Source organism: Cebus imitator, unplaced genomic scaffold (assembly GCF_001604975.1).
Source record: "Cebus imitator isolate Cc_AM_T3 unplaced genomic scaffold, Cebus_imitator-1.0 Scaffold118, whole genome shotgun sequence".
Lineage (NCBI taxonomy): Eukaryota > Metazoa > Chordata > Mammalia > Primates > Cebidae > Cebus > Cebus imitator.
Window position 1 is genome coordinate 510,648 of NW_016107433.1, and position 11,789 is coordinate 522,436.

Here is an 11,789-nt window from a genome sequence, read left to right on the forward strand (position 1 = left end):
TGCTGTTTGGTAGAGATAGTCTCTCATGAGCCAGGCGTGGTGGTTCATGCCTGTAATCTCAGCACTTTAAGAGCCCAAGGCAGTGGATCACTTGAAGTCAGGAGTTCAAGACCAGTCTGGCCAACATGATGAAACCCTGTCTCTACTAAAAATACAAAAATTAGCCAGGCGTGGTGGTGCATACCTGTAATCCCAGCTACTCTGGAGGTTGAGGCACAAGAATCACTTGAGCCCGAGAGACTGAAGTTGCAGTAAGCCCAGATGGTACCACTGCACAACAGCGAGACTCCATCTCAAACAAACAAAAAACCATACAGTCTCTCAAAATAGGGAGATCTATGGAGGAAAATCATGGAGAAAAATCCAAGTTTGGTGAGCATTTGTTGGTAGCTTGTATGAGCTAGGCCCTAGGTACTTTAAGATCAAACAAAATGTTTGTAGGTCATTCCCAGGTCAGCAGGGAGATAGGTGGGTCTCAGGTGATATCAAGAGATCTCGGTCAGAGCTAGGCCTGAAAAAGATTCTGGTATCTTTGCTCAGGAATCAGGGGACCAGGAAGGGTCATGAGACCACATTGGGGTCGCAGCTGGTGAGAGGATGCAGGGGCATCCTGCTTGGAAGGGCTTGTCTTGTGAAGTTGCATCTCAGGGTCAAGGTAAGGGAAGAGGGGCAGGGAGGCTGTCAGCACTTTATGCTCTGGGTGCAGAGGGGATTGGAGGGGAGAGTGTGGAAGCAGGGAGCTCTGATCCCAGGTTCTGCGGGGCCAAAACAGGGGGCAGAAGGCTAGACTTAGTAAGTGCTGAGGATGGTGAGAGAAATATTCGGCAGACAGACTGGAAAGGACTTGTCTGCAAGCTGGGTGTGGAGTATCAGCTTCAATCCTAGGTTTTTCTGCCTGGATAGGTGGGGAAGTAGATTTGAGAGAAAGGCAATAGTTTGGATAAACAGGGTCTGAACCCGGCTCAGATCTGCCGGGGCTGGAGCTCAGAAGGTCCTGGTTGGGGAGGGCATTCAGAGAGTGGATGCGACTCCTGGGAGAGGCAGGGGAGAGGAGAGCCACGGCTGACGTTTAGGGACAGAAGGAGGAGCCTGAGGAGGAGACAGGACGCTGAGTTCCCTGTGTTGGCCTCCAGGTCCTGTGCTTGCGGAGCTGACTGGAGGCTGGGATCAAGGTGAACTTAGACCCCAGCCCAGGTGTTCACTGGAGGCATTGAGAGAGGTCAGAGGCGGCGCGGAGAGCAAGGAGGGCAACCCCCTATTACTTCTCTCCCCTTTCCCCAAGCAGCTCCAACAATGGGCAATGCGCAGGAGCGGGCGTCGGAGACTATAGACCGCGAGCGGAAACGCCTGGTCGAGACGCTGCAGGCGGACTCTGGGCTGCTGCTGGACGCACTGCTGGCACGGGGCGTGCTCACCGGGCCTGAGTATGAGGCGTTGGATTCACTGCCTGATGCCGAGCGCAGGGTGCGCCGCCTACTGCTGCTGGTGCAGGGCAAGGGCGAGGCTGCCTGCCAGGAGCTGCTGCGCTGTGCCCATCGTACCACTGGCGCGCCGGACCCCGCCTGGGACTGGCAGCACGTGGGCCCGGGTAAGCGCACAGGGCCGGGCCTAGGGCAGGGAGGGGGCGGAGCAAAGGTCCGGGGAGGGCGGGGTTGTCGTCTCCCCCTGAAGCAGGCGAGTGTGAAACTGCACCGGGGTCAATTGAGCCTCAGTCACTTCCATTTCTGTCCCAGGCTACCGGGACCGCAGCTATGACCCTCCGTGCCCAGGCCACTGGACGCCTGAGGCACCCGGCTCGGGGACCACATGCCCCGGGCTGCCCAGAGCTTCAGACCCTGACGAGCCCGGGGGCCCTGAGGGCTCCGAGGCGGTGCAATCCGGGACCCCAGAGGAACCAGAGCCAGAGCTGGAAGCCGAGGACTCTGAAGAGGCTGAACCAGAGCCGGAGCTGGAACCCGAGCCCGAGGCAGAACCAGAGCCGGAACTGGAGCCAGAGCCCGAGACTGACCCAGAGCCCGAGCCTGACCCAGAGCCCGAGCCCGACTTCGAGGAAGGGGACGAGTCCGAAGGTGTGAGGCCACCCAAACCCTGAGCTGGTTTGGCGGGAGGGTATCGCCTGGGGAGCGGATGGCAGGCCCCACCTCCTTGACAACTGTCCCCGTCATCTTTAGATTCCTGAAGCCCAGAACGCTGACCGACTGTGCCCGCCCATGCTGGATAGGACCTGGGATGCTGCCGGAGCTGGATCAGATGCCACCAAGGCTCGGTCTAGCCCAGTACCGCTAGAAGTGGAGAAACTCTGGAGGGTCAGCAAGGACCTGGGCTCTCTCCACGATTCTGGCTGTTTGCCTAGGAACTGAGGGTGGGTGCCCCTGAGTCCCAGTGACCTGGGCAGCCCCAAGCCCACCACAGTCACCACCCAGTCCTCAGTCCTAATCTGCCCTTAGGAGCCCAGGCTGCACCCTGGAGACCTCAGACCCAGTGCCCTGGTGGGACATGGTCCTGACCCTCATGCCCACATACACAACCCATTTTCCCTAATGAGCCACTTGGCAGCCTGCGTAGGTACCAGCTCAACCCCATGCAAGTCCCTGGGCTTAACATGTAGCAAAGGGAGGGGGACTTCTCTCCATGTAGGGAGGGCTTAGAGCTCACAGCCTTGAGAGGTGAGACTAGAAGAGGGGAGCAGAAAGAGGGGAGTAGACAGAGGCCACAGACATCATTGTCATTACTGTTTTAATTGTCTGGCTTCCCTCTGGACTGGGAGCTCAGTGAGGATTCTGACTAGTAACTTACACAAAAGGCGCTGTACACATATTATATTTGCTGACTATATGAATAAGGACTTTCCAACTGCGTTTCTGAGTTTTACAGATGGGAAAACTAAGGCCAGAGGATAGGAATGGGGCTCACACAGCTAAGTCTGAAGGGAAACTGGAAGCAGCAACCACCTGTGCACCTCACCTGGTCTAGGAGGGGTTCAGGACTTGGGCCACCAAACTCTAGGGGCCTGTCCCTCAGGCACAATTGCAGCTCCTCCTAGGTTGTGCTAACCTCTGCCAGAGACCAGCTGTGAGAGTGAGACAGGAACAGCAGAGGCCAGTGGAGGGGGTGGGGACAGGGCCAAGGGAACTTTTGGGCTTGACTCACAAGGCCTGAATCACTGAATCACTGTGTGTGTGTGTGTGTGTGTGTGTGTGTGGTGTGTGTGTGTGTGTGTGTGTGTGTGTGTGTGTGTGATGTGAGTGGGGCTGGGAAAATCGGTGCCTTCCAGTAAGGAGTATCCTGTTCTCCCCATGGAATCTTCAGGAGCTGCTGCTCCCCACCACAGAAAATAGAGCGCATAAATATGGAATAAATACATAATCAGTGAGAAAGGCAAAGTGTTGGAAAGAATACCCCAGACCAGCTGGGTCTCTACTGACCCCAGGCTCAGGCCATCAATCACCCCAGGAGAAGGGATCCCAACCCCCACCAGGACCCAGTGAGAGGTAGACAGCACAAATGCTGAAGGAGCACCGAGGGGCCAGGTGGGGGAAGGGAGACACTGGAGTACCCCGACACCCAAAGCCATCTCATGCAAGAACAAGTTTCTATTCCCAAACCACCCCATCCCCATCAACGCTCAGCTCCCTTCCTGCCCCCATGCCTTCCCTCTGTTCAACCGAGAGCTGCAAGGCGGAGGGCAACTCAATTTGCCAGACATGCTGCTGCAAGTCCCCAGGCCCCAAGAAGGCTAGCAATGGACACAAACCCTCTGATGTTGCCGCTCCTCCTCATGGAATGCTCCTGCCCTCTCAACACCCCCAAGAAACACCCAGGCCGTGGAAGCACAGAGCAAACAGCTTCATGTTCTGGGGGCCCATCTGGAGCTTCTGTCCAGGGCCTCTGCCTGCAGCCCTCAATTGACATTAGTCTGGCAGCAGACGACCCAGCTCTGCCTCATCCAGCCGGTTGGTGGCCATGATGTGCTCCAGCTGCTGCCGGTAGCGTGCCAAGTCCTGCATGAAGTGGGGCACCCGGGTATTATCCAGCACCCCATGGGGCCGCAGGTGGTCCACGTCTTCATAGGACACCTGCAGGAGGAAGCTGGGTATCAGGCATAGGCAGCAGCCCCTGACTTTCAGGTGGCTGGTTCCAGCCCACTGCTTACAGCTTACTGCCCTCTGCTCCGGGACTCCTTCCTCTCCCTTCCTGATCCACAAGCAGCTACAACGTTTTGTACTGCAACATTCTAGGCTTAATCCTGGGTCTTTGCTTTTTCTCTCAATAGTTTCTATTTGTCAGAGATGTCCCACAACCCCTCTCCCCTCACCTCCAAACATGGGCATCCAACTGCCTCCTTAACGTCTTCCCCTGGATAGCCCTCAGACTGGCCCCATATCCAACGGTCAACTCCTGGGTGCCAGCTTATGCCAGCTCCACCCTCTTCACAGTCACCCAGGTCAGATTCCAGGGAGGGGGCTTGGACTCTCACCCTCCCATCAGGGAAGCCACTGAGTTAAAATGATTCCCCTCGCTGAAGAGCCCTCCAGCTAGTCCCTTCCTCTCAAACCCCATGGCCACTGGTTAGACCAGACCACCATCCCTTCTGCAGGAGTGACAGGAAAGGCCTCCTCCTCATGCCCTTTCCCTCCCTTCCCTAGGCCTCTCTCCAATCCACCTCCCATAAAACATCCAGAGGGCGCCTTCTAAAGCAAATTATCAGTGCCACTCCTCTGCTTAAAGCTCCTCCCACTCCCTGTTGCTTCAGACGAGGTCCACTTTCCTTGGGCTGGCACAAATGCCAGTGCCAGAGAGTTGGTCCCTGTCCATTTCTGCAGCCTCCTTCCCCTGGCCTTCCTGATTGCTCCCTTGGCCTGGAATGTTCACCTCCTTTGAGATGCAGTTTCTAAACACACCTGCAGCCTCCATTAGGCACCTGGTTTTAGCTGTCAGAATCATTTCATCTCTTGTTCTCACTTCCACCCACGCTTCCCCCGCCAGCAGAGGCCTGACACCCAACCCTCAGTCCAGTACCAATCTGAGGCTCAGGGTATACTATGGCAAAGCAGGGAGCTGGCTGAGGCTCTCAAGGTCCACAGTCCCTCACCTTGCCCAGTGAGGTCAGCAGCGGGAAATCGATGGTCTGGCGATGTCGCAGAATGCGCACGATGCCGTCTAGGTACACCTGGTCCTTGCTGAAACAACCTGGGAGCGCGGGAAGTCGGTGAGCCCCGCCACTCGCCCGAGGCCCTGCCTCTAGACCGCCCCACCCTAGGGACCTCCCCTACGCTGGCGCCCACCCGGAAGCGAGGTGTCTGTCTGGCCGCGCTTGGCGCGCACGCAGTACTCCCAGCGCACGTTGGCGTCCTGCACGTAGCGCGCCAGGTCCTGGAAGAGCTGGCGGAAGGACATGCGCGCAGCGCGGTGAATGGTGTAGTAGAGCAGCGCGGCGCGCCACAGGAATGGCTGCTTGCGGAACAGCACGCTGTGCAGGCTGGCCAGGCCCTCCTCTGTGGGGTTTGCCGGCCGCAGCCCGTACCGCAGCCGGCCCTCCGCGTTGTGCCACGGCTGGCGCGCGTTGTTCACGCCCCGCAGATAGTGGGTGCCTGCGGGGAGGGCGAGAGGAGGTGGCGCTGGGCGGGGCGTTTGGGGACCCACCTGTGAGCCCAGCCCAGGCCCTCTTCCACCCGGCCCGGGGCTCTGGCCGTGACATTTCCATCCTCATGCTCCCTAACTCAGGCTACCACACAAGTTCTCCCAGCCCCAGGCAGCGTGGAGCCCTCCTCCAGTAGACTCGCACCTAAGGATCCACAGAGGCTCACATACATGAATCCTCTCCCATCCATCTGTCCCCCACCCTACACACACACACACACCTACGCACGTGTACGAACTCTCCCGAACTGACATTGCCCCCAGCCCTCCTGAGCACAAGAATACATATACCACCCTGCCCAACATCCTGGGTGCCCATATCATTTTGAACAGTCACGCTGATGCCCCTGGTAAAGAACACCTCTTGCCCACAGCAACAGTATTGCCGAGGAAGAGGGACAGACAGATAGGAATAGTGGTTAGTGCCCTGCGCCCTCCTGCCCAGCCTGGCCTGTCCCCTCCTAAACCAGGCCCCGTGTGTCCTCAAGCCAAGTCCATTCCCAGGATCTGGACTTCCACCCTGGAGGGCCCGCGTGGTGGCTAGCCTGATGGGACCCTGAGGGTTCTCCCTCTGGCCTGTCAGGGCCTCATCAACCTTGCCCCCACTGCCAAGACAAGTCGGAGAGGAAGGAGAGAGAAAAATATACCCAAAAGGAGCAAGAGATGAGGGCGCGCCCAGAGTGTGGGCAGGCATGTTCTGGCCTACCTCTGAGAGCCAAAAGGAGGAGGTAGCTGCTCAGGAAGGGAAGGCCCCGACCTCAGGAGGGAAGGGGGAGAAACAAAAAGGGGAGTTACTGGGGTCCCTCCTTCCCACCCCTCCCACCTCCCAGTCCCCTTTCATGCCTACCCCACCGCCCAGATGTTCACATCCTGACCTATCTCATGCCGCAGCATGCCCTCCAACCAGTACTGGCGGGCTCCGGTCAGGTTGATCGCTAATGTGGGCCGGCTGTTCTCCACCATCATCACTGCCTGGGACAGCAGATTCTCACTCAGCTGCACCACAACCTGCAGGTGGCAATGCTCTGAGCCATGGCCACCAGCCCGGGGCCAGGATGCAGGTGGCCAGACACTTGGCCAGGACACCTGCCCTCCACCACCTCTGCTCAGAAACAGCTCCCACCTCACTGGGGCAGGGGCAGGGGTTGGTCAGGTGTGGAGCTTGCCTGGGACCACCCACAAGACATCCTGATTTGGGGCATGTAGAGGAGGGGCTCTGCAGGCAGGACAAGCTCACCTCCCCAACGCAGCCCTCCTTCTGCATGTATTTGCGCACAATGGACCATATCTGGCACTTGGTGAGCAGCTGCCCCCCAGTGGCAGCCTCAAAGTGTTCATAGGTTCCAAACTTCTCCAGAACAGCCTCAATGATGCCAATTGCCTGTACACAGGGCCACAGTGGCTGGTCAGGACAAGCCCCTTGGGTGGTCAGGGCCAGGGTGTGGTGGGCAGGCTGGACTGACCTGATGGATGAACTGTCCAGAGGCCTCAGAGTACTTCTCCAGCACAGCAGTGGGCACGGGCTCCTGGTACTCGAACTGTGGATTGTAGGTGTAATGGGACTGGAAGAACTTGTCTCGCTCACGGTCCATGTTGGTTGGCCGCAGGGCCACCAACATGCAGGGGCTCTTGCTAGCACCATGACCTGCATCCCTTTGAGTCTTAGCAATGTGAGGCAGGGAGGCTGCAGGCCGCAGGGTGCCCCCACCTGGGTTCCGTCGCCGTCCAGGTGGAGGCCGTCCCAGGGTGCCACGACCCCGCCGGCCAGTACTATTTACAGTGTAGGTGCTCTCACTGCGACGCATGTGGCCACGGTGGTCCAAGTGCAGCTGTGAGAAGGGCTGCTGCTCAGGCTGGGGCTGCAGTGCTGGGGGGACTGCCAGAGCCAGAGGCAAGGCCAGGGACTGAGACCAGGGGTACAGTGGTGGCCCATCTCGGTCTGAGGGCTTCAGCCTATGGCGCAGGGATGAGGGACTGGTAGGCGGGCTGTGGGGTGCCTGCTCATACGCCTGAGCCCCCGAGTCCAGCACCATTCTGTCCTGGGGGTCACATCCAGCTGAGTCACTCCAAGTCCCCACACTGTCGACCTCTGGGGACACAGAAGGGCATGTGGAGACCAGCATGAGTGGGTGTGACCAGAGTACCTGCAGGCCCTGTGCTCCACACTGCCTCTGCTGGGCCCTTGGTGGGCCTAGGCTCTGCTACCAGGGGTCTGAATGGCTGCAGCATTCATTGCCTCCAGCAGACTTGCCCAAGTATACTGGGCTGGGGGAAAGCAGGGTTTTTTTTTTCATTTTTGTTTTTTCAGATAGGGTCTTCCTCTGTCACCCAAGCTGGAGTGCAAAGGCATAATCATAGCTCATTGCAGCCTCCAATGCCTGGCCTCAAGCGATCCTCCTGCCTCAGCCTTCCAAAGTGCTGGAATTAAAGGCATGAGCCACTATACCCAGCCAAAAGCAAGAGTTTTAAACACCCACCTAGATTGGTGGTTACTGGAATCTTCTCAGCCTGTGAGCTCCTGAAGGCAAGGAATGAGCCCCTTACTCCTGATTCTAATCTCTGTGCTCAGCAGTCACTAAATCTGGGAGGTGGTACAGTGCAGCCTCAGCTGCCTGGACAGATTAGGTAGGTGAGAAGGCCTCAGGGGCTGCCTTCTGCCTATGGCATCTTCTTAGTGCCACCCCTGCCCACCCACCTGGCTTTATCCACATCCTCCTGCCCATTTGGCCTCAATTTGAATCTGTCTGAGGGCCCCACACTTAACACCAGCTCCCCCCAGAATCCCCTCTCTCCTCTGGGCCATCTGTTGAAATCCAAATTTAGAATCTGCTTTTGGGGAGCAGAGGGAAGCTTCAGCAAATCCAAACAAGCCAATCTCTGGCCTGTCCCCTATCTGAGGGATTTTTCAAGTGGTCATCCAAGGCCAGTGTCAGGGTGCTCATCCCAACTCTGTTCCAGGACTCAGTCTCTCCCCAGAGACTGCCTGGAGAGGCTCCAGCTGCCGAGCTCCCTTGCCTGCTCAGCGACTCACTTCCAGCATTTCTCCTCTCTCCTACATCATCAATCTCTTCCTCTCTACTGGAGTCTTTCCATCAGCACAAACACATGCTGTTATTTCTCCATCTTAAAAAAAACAAAACAAAACCCTCACTAGAATCCACACTCTTCCAGCTACAGCCCCGCTAGGTCTCCCTCTATCTGCTCCTATTACACCACATACCTTGAGTCAACTATACCCAGTCTCCAGTTCCTTCTTTCCTGTTCTCTCTCTTTTTTTTTTTTTTTTGATACGGAGTCTTGCTCTGCCACCTGGTTTTTTTTTTGTGGCGCGATCTCTGCTCACTGCAACCTCTGCCTCCTGGGTTCAAGTGATTCTCCTGCCTCAGCCTCCCAAGTAGCTGGGACTACAGGCACGCACAACCATTCCCAGATAATTTTTATATTTTTAGTAGAAACAGGGTTTCACCATGTTGGCCAGGATGGTCTCAATCTCTTGACCTTGTGATCTGCCCGCCTTGGCCTTCCAAAGTGCAGGGATTACAAGCGTGAGCCACCATGGCTGGCCTCCCATTCTCTCTTAAATTCACTCCAATTAGCCTTTTCTTCCCTGCTTTCCATCCATATTGATTTGATCAAGGTCAACAATAACCAGCAATGACCTTCATATGGATCAGCACCCAATATAGTTAATCACTGCATCCTGAAAACATGCTGTCCACTTGGTTTTCCAAACACACTCAAACTTAGTTCTCCCCCTACCTCACTGGCTGTTTCTCATTGGCCTCCCTTGCTGGTAATCCCTATGACCCTGACCTCTTAACACTGTAACCCTCCAGGACTTGTTATGGAAACTTCTGCATTTATGTTCACTCCCTAGCTGTTCTCATCCACTCTCGTGGTTTTAAATACATTGGCTCAGACTTCTTCCATAAACTTTAGACCAGTGTTGCCAATTTCATTGCAATTTGAGATAGGGTCTATTTGTCCAGGCTGGTCGTGAATTCTTGGTCTCAAATGATCCTCCCACCTCAGCCTTCAAAATAGTTGGAAACACAGGCACACGCCATCATGTCCAGTGTCAGTGCAGTGTCTTCACTTGAATGTTTTTTGTTTGTTTGTTTAAGATGGAGTCTCACTTCTGTTGCCCAAGCTGGAGTGCAGTGGTGCAATCTCGGCTCACTGCAACCTCTACTTCCTGGGTTCAAGCAGTTCTCTGCCTCAGCCTCCCGAGTAGCTAGGATTACAGCTGCCCACCACCATGCCTGGCTAATTTTTGTATTTTTAGTAGAGATGAGGTTTTACCATCTTGGCCAGGCTGATCTTGAACTCCTGGCCTCATGATCCCCCTGCCTTGACCTCCCAAAGTTTTGGGATTATAGGTATGAGCCACTGCACCCAGCCCAACTTGAATGTTTGACAGGCATATCAACAGAATATATCCATTTCAAACAGAATATGTCTGGGATGTTCCTCCCCCTATATAATGGCATGGGTCACTCACTTTCCTCAAATCTCTGCATCAATATCATGTTACTGGAAAAGCCTCTTTAGGCTGGGCACAGTGGCTCATGCCTGTAGCATTTTGGGAGGCTGAAGCAGGCGGATCACCTGAAGTCAGGAGTTCAAGACCAGCCCGACCAACATGGAGAAACCCTGTCTCTACTAAAAATACAAAATTAGCCAGGCGTGGTAGCACATGCCTGTAATCCCAGCTATTTGGGAGGCTGAGGCAGGAGAATCATTTGAACCCAGGAGCCAGAGGTTGCAGTGAGCCAAGATTGTGCCATTGCACTCCAGCTTGGGCAACAAGAGCAAAACTCTATCTCACAAAAAAAAAAAAAAAGAAAAGAAAAGCCTCTCTAAGAACATGCCCACTATAAAATAGTAAATCTCCTCTCCCCTCTCAACTATCTTCCCTTTCCCAAATTGTTCTCTGTAGCAGTCATCACCATCTGAAGTGTACTTCAGTACACTTTATATTTACATGATAGGTATATTTGATGGTTCTCTGTTTTATCCTTTCCAACATTCCCAGCTGTGTCCCCAGAACAGTGCCTGGCCTAGAGCAGTTGCTCAATAAATAAATGAACCCAAGAGCCCTGCTCCTATCAGAACTAGAATTATTCCTTCCCTGCACTTTGCTTCACTACCTAGACCTCATCTTCTCCGTCTCTACTCCCTTCTACCCTGCCTAATGACCAGCTGCTTGAAAAGACTTCAGGTCTCAGGCTTTACTCCCTTTAACTAACTACACTTTTCTGGACTCCTCACCCTTTACAGGCTTCTACCTGGGCCACTCCCCTCCATCTCACCTTTCATTCAACATACCTCCTCGAAATTACCAGAAAACGCGTTCCTTTCGTGTCTCGGGTTCTTCCGCCAAGAATGTCCTTGCAATATATTTCTGGAGCAAACTCTTAAGCATTCTTCAAGTCTCACTTTAGGCCTCACCTCCTCCAGGAAGCCTTCCCCGCGTCTAGAGTCCCACTGCTTCGGCGACTTTTTTACTCAGAGCTGTCACTGTCGGATCCTAGGTCCGTGTCCTCCCACCATCCCCTGAACTCCCCGAAGGCAGGAACCGGGTCTGATTCACCCTAGTGTACGAAGCACCCAGCACTAGGTGCATAATTAAAGGATGGATGGGGGAGGAGCCCCCGACTACTAAAGGCGGGGTCTGGTGACAAATGAGAGGGTGTGGCCTGTGCCGATAAGAAGCCCCGGGAGAGGATAAGGCGAAGAGCCAATGGGAAACCAGAAATCGAGGAAGGGCGTGACATGCAGCCAATAAGCGGCGTAAGATAAGGCGAAGGGCGTGCCCAATGGAGGGTGGGGCCAGGAGACAATGGAGTGAAGGATTCTCCCGGAGATCAGGAAAGGTCGCGTCGCGCGCCTCCTCCCGGCCTTTGTGGGGGTTCTGTCCGCGTGCCGCGCCCCCACCTGTTCGCTCCTCTTCTTGCCGCCCGCAGCCCCCGCTCTGCTACACCGGCCACCGACCACCCAGCCGCCGGGAGCCAACGCCGATGACGCACACCCTCGGGCGCGCGCACGCTCTTAGGAAGGCTGGGGGCTTCGCGTCAGTCTCCGCGCCGGCGCGTCCCCGAGGCCACTGGGGGCGGGGCCAGGCCGGGGCGAGGGGGCGTGTTCGTGGT

At 55.8% G+C, this 11,789-nt stretch overlaps 2 protein-coding genes across 10 annotated transcripts in view; one reads left to right on the forward strand and one right to left on the reverse strand.

Moving 5' to 3' along the window:
* Positions 1 to 2,853, forward strand: part of NOL3 (nucleolar protein 3) — a 5,809-nt gene extending 2,956 nt beyond the window's left edge. For 3 of the 6 annotated variants that reach the window (XM_037742277.1, XM_017539280.2, XM_017539278.2), the window contains exons 2-4: positions 1,286 to 1,588; positions 1,734 to 2,069; positions 2,172 to 2,850. In XM_037742277.1, coding sequence (XP_037598205.1) covers positions 1,294 to 1,588; positions 1,734 to 2,069; positions 2,172 to 2,179 — 639 coding nt within the window. In that variant the 5' untranslated portion in view covers positions 1,286 to 1,293 and the 3' untranslated portion in view covers positions 2,180 to 2,850. Of the gene's footprint in view, positions 1 to 1,006; positions 1,173 to 1,282; positions 1,589 to 1,733; positions 2,070 to 2,171 lie in introns of those variants that run through there. The other 3 variants (XM_017539277.2, XM_037742276.1, XM_017539279.2) reach the window with 3 other exon arrangements.
* KIAA0895L (KIAA0895 like) lies at positions 2,720 to 11,687 on the reverse strand. 4 transcript variants are annotated; one of them, XR_005201966.1, is made up of 8 exons: positions 10,953 to 11,687; positions 7,104 to 7,729; positions 6,878 to 7,021; positions 6,516 to 6,648; positions 5,286 to 5,591; positions 5,093 to 5,190; positions 3,755 to 4,076; positions 2,720 to 3,315 (listed from the first exon to the last, which is right to left on the reverse strand). XR_005201966.1 is itself a non-coding variant. In XM_037742275.1 (8 exons), the coding sequence occupies exons 3-8, from the start codon at positions 7,671 to 7,673 to the stop codon at positions 3,912 to 3,914; spliced, it is 1,416 nt and encodes a 471-aa protein (XP_037598203.1). In that variant the 5' UTR covers positions 7,674 to 7,729; positions 8,583 to 8,763; positions 10,969 to 11,687; the 3' UTR covers positions 2,723 to 3,911. The 4 variants fall into 4 exon arrangements, 3 of the variants coding, with proteins under 3 accessions (XP_017394750.1, XP_037598203.1, XP_017394751.1); XM_037742275.1 differs by adding an exon at positions 8,583 to 8,763 and having other exon boundaries at positions 2,723 to 4,076; positions 10,969 to 11,687; XM_017539261.2 differs by having other exon boundaries at positions 2,720 to 4,076.
* Positions 11,688 to 11,789: the final 102 nt, after the last annotated feature.

Excerpts from the sequence above, each read along its gene's own strand:
- KIAA0895L (XM_017539261.2), bottom strand. Across the intron at positions 7,022-7,103 it reads CTGGACAGTTCATCCATCAG|GCAATTGGCATCATTGAGGC; the intron begins GTCAGTCCAGCC and ends CCCTGTGTACAG. Across the intron at positions 5,592-6,515 it reads CATGCTGCGGCATGAGATAG|GCACCCACTATCTGCGGGGC; the intron begins GTCAGGATGTGA and ends CCCTCCCCGCAG.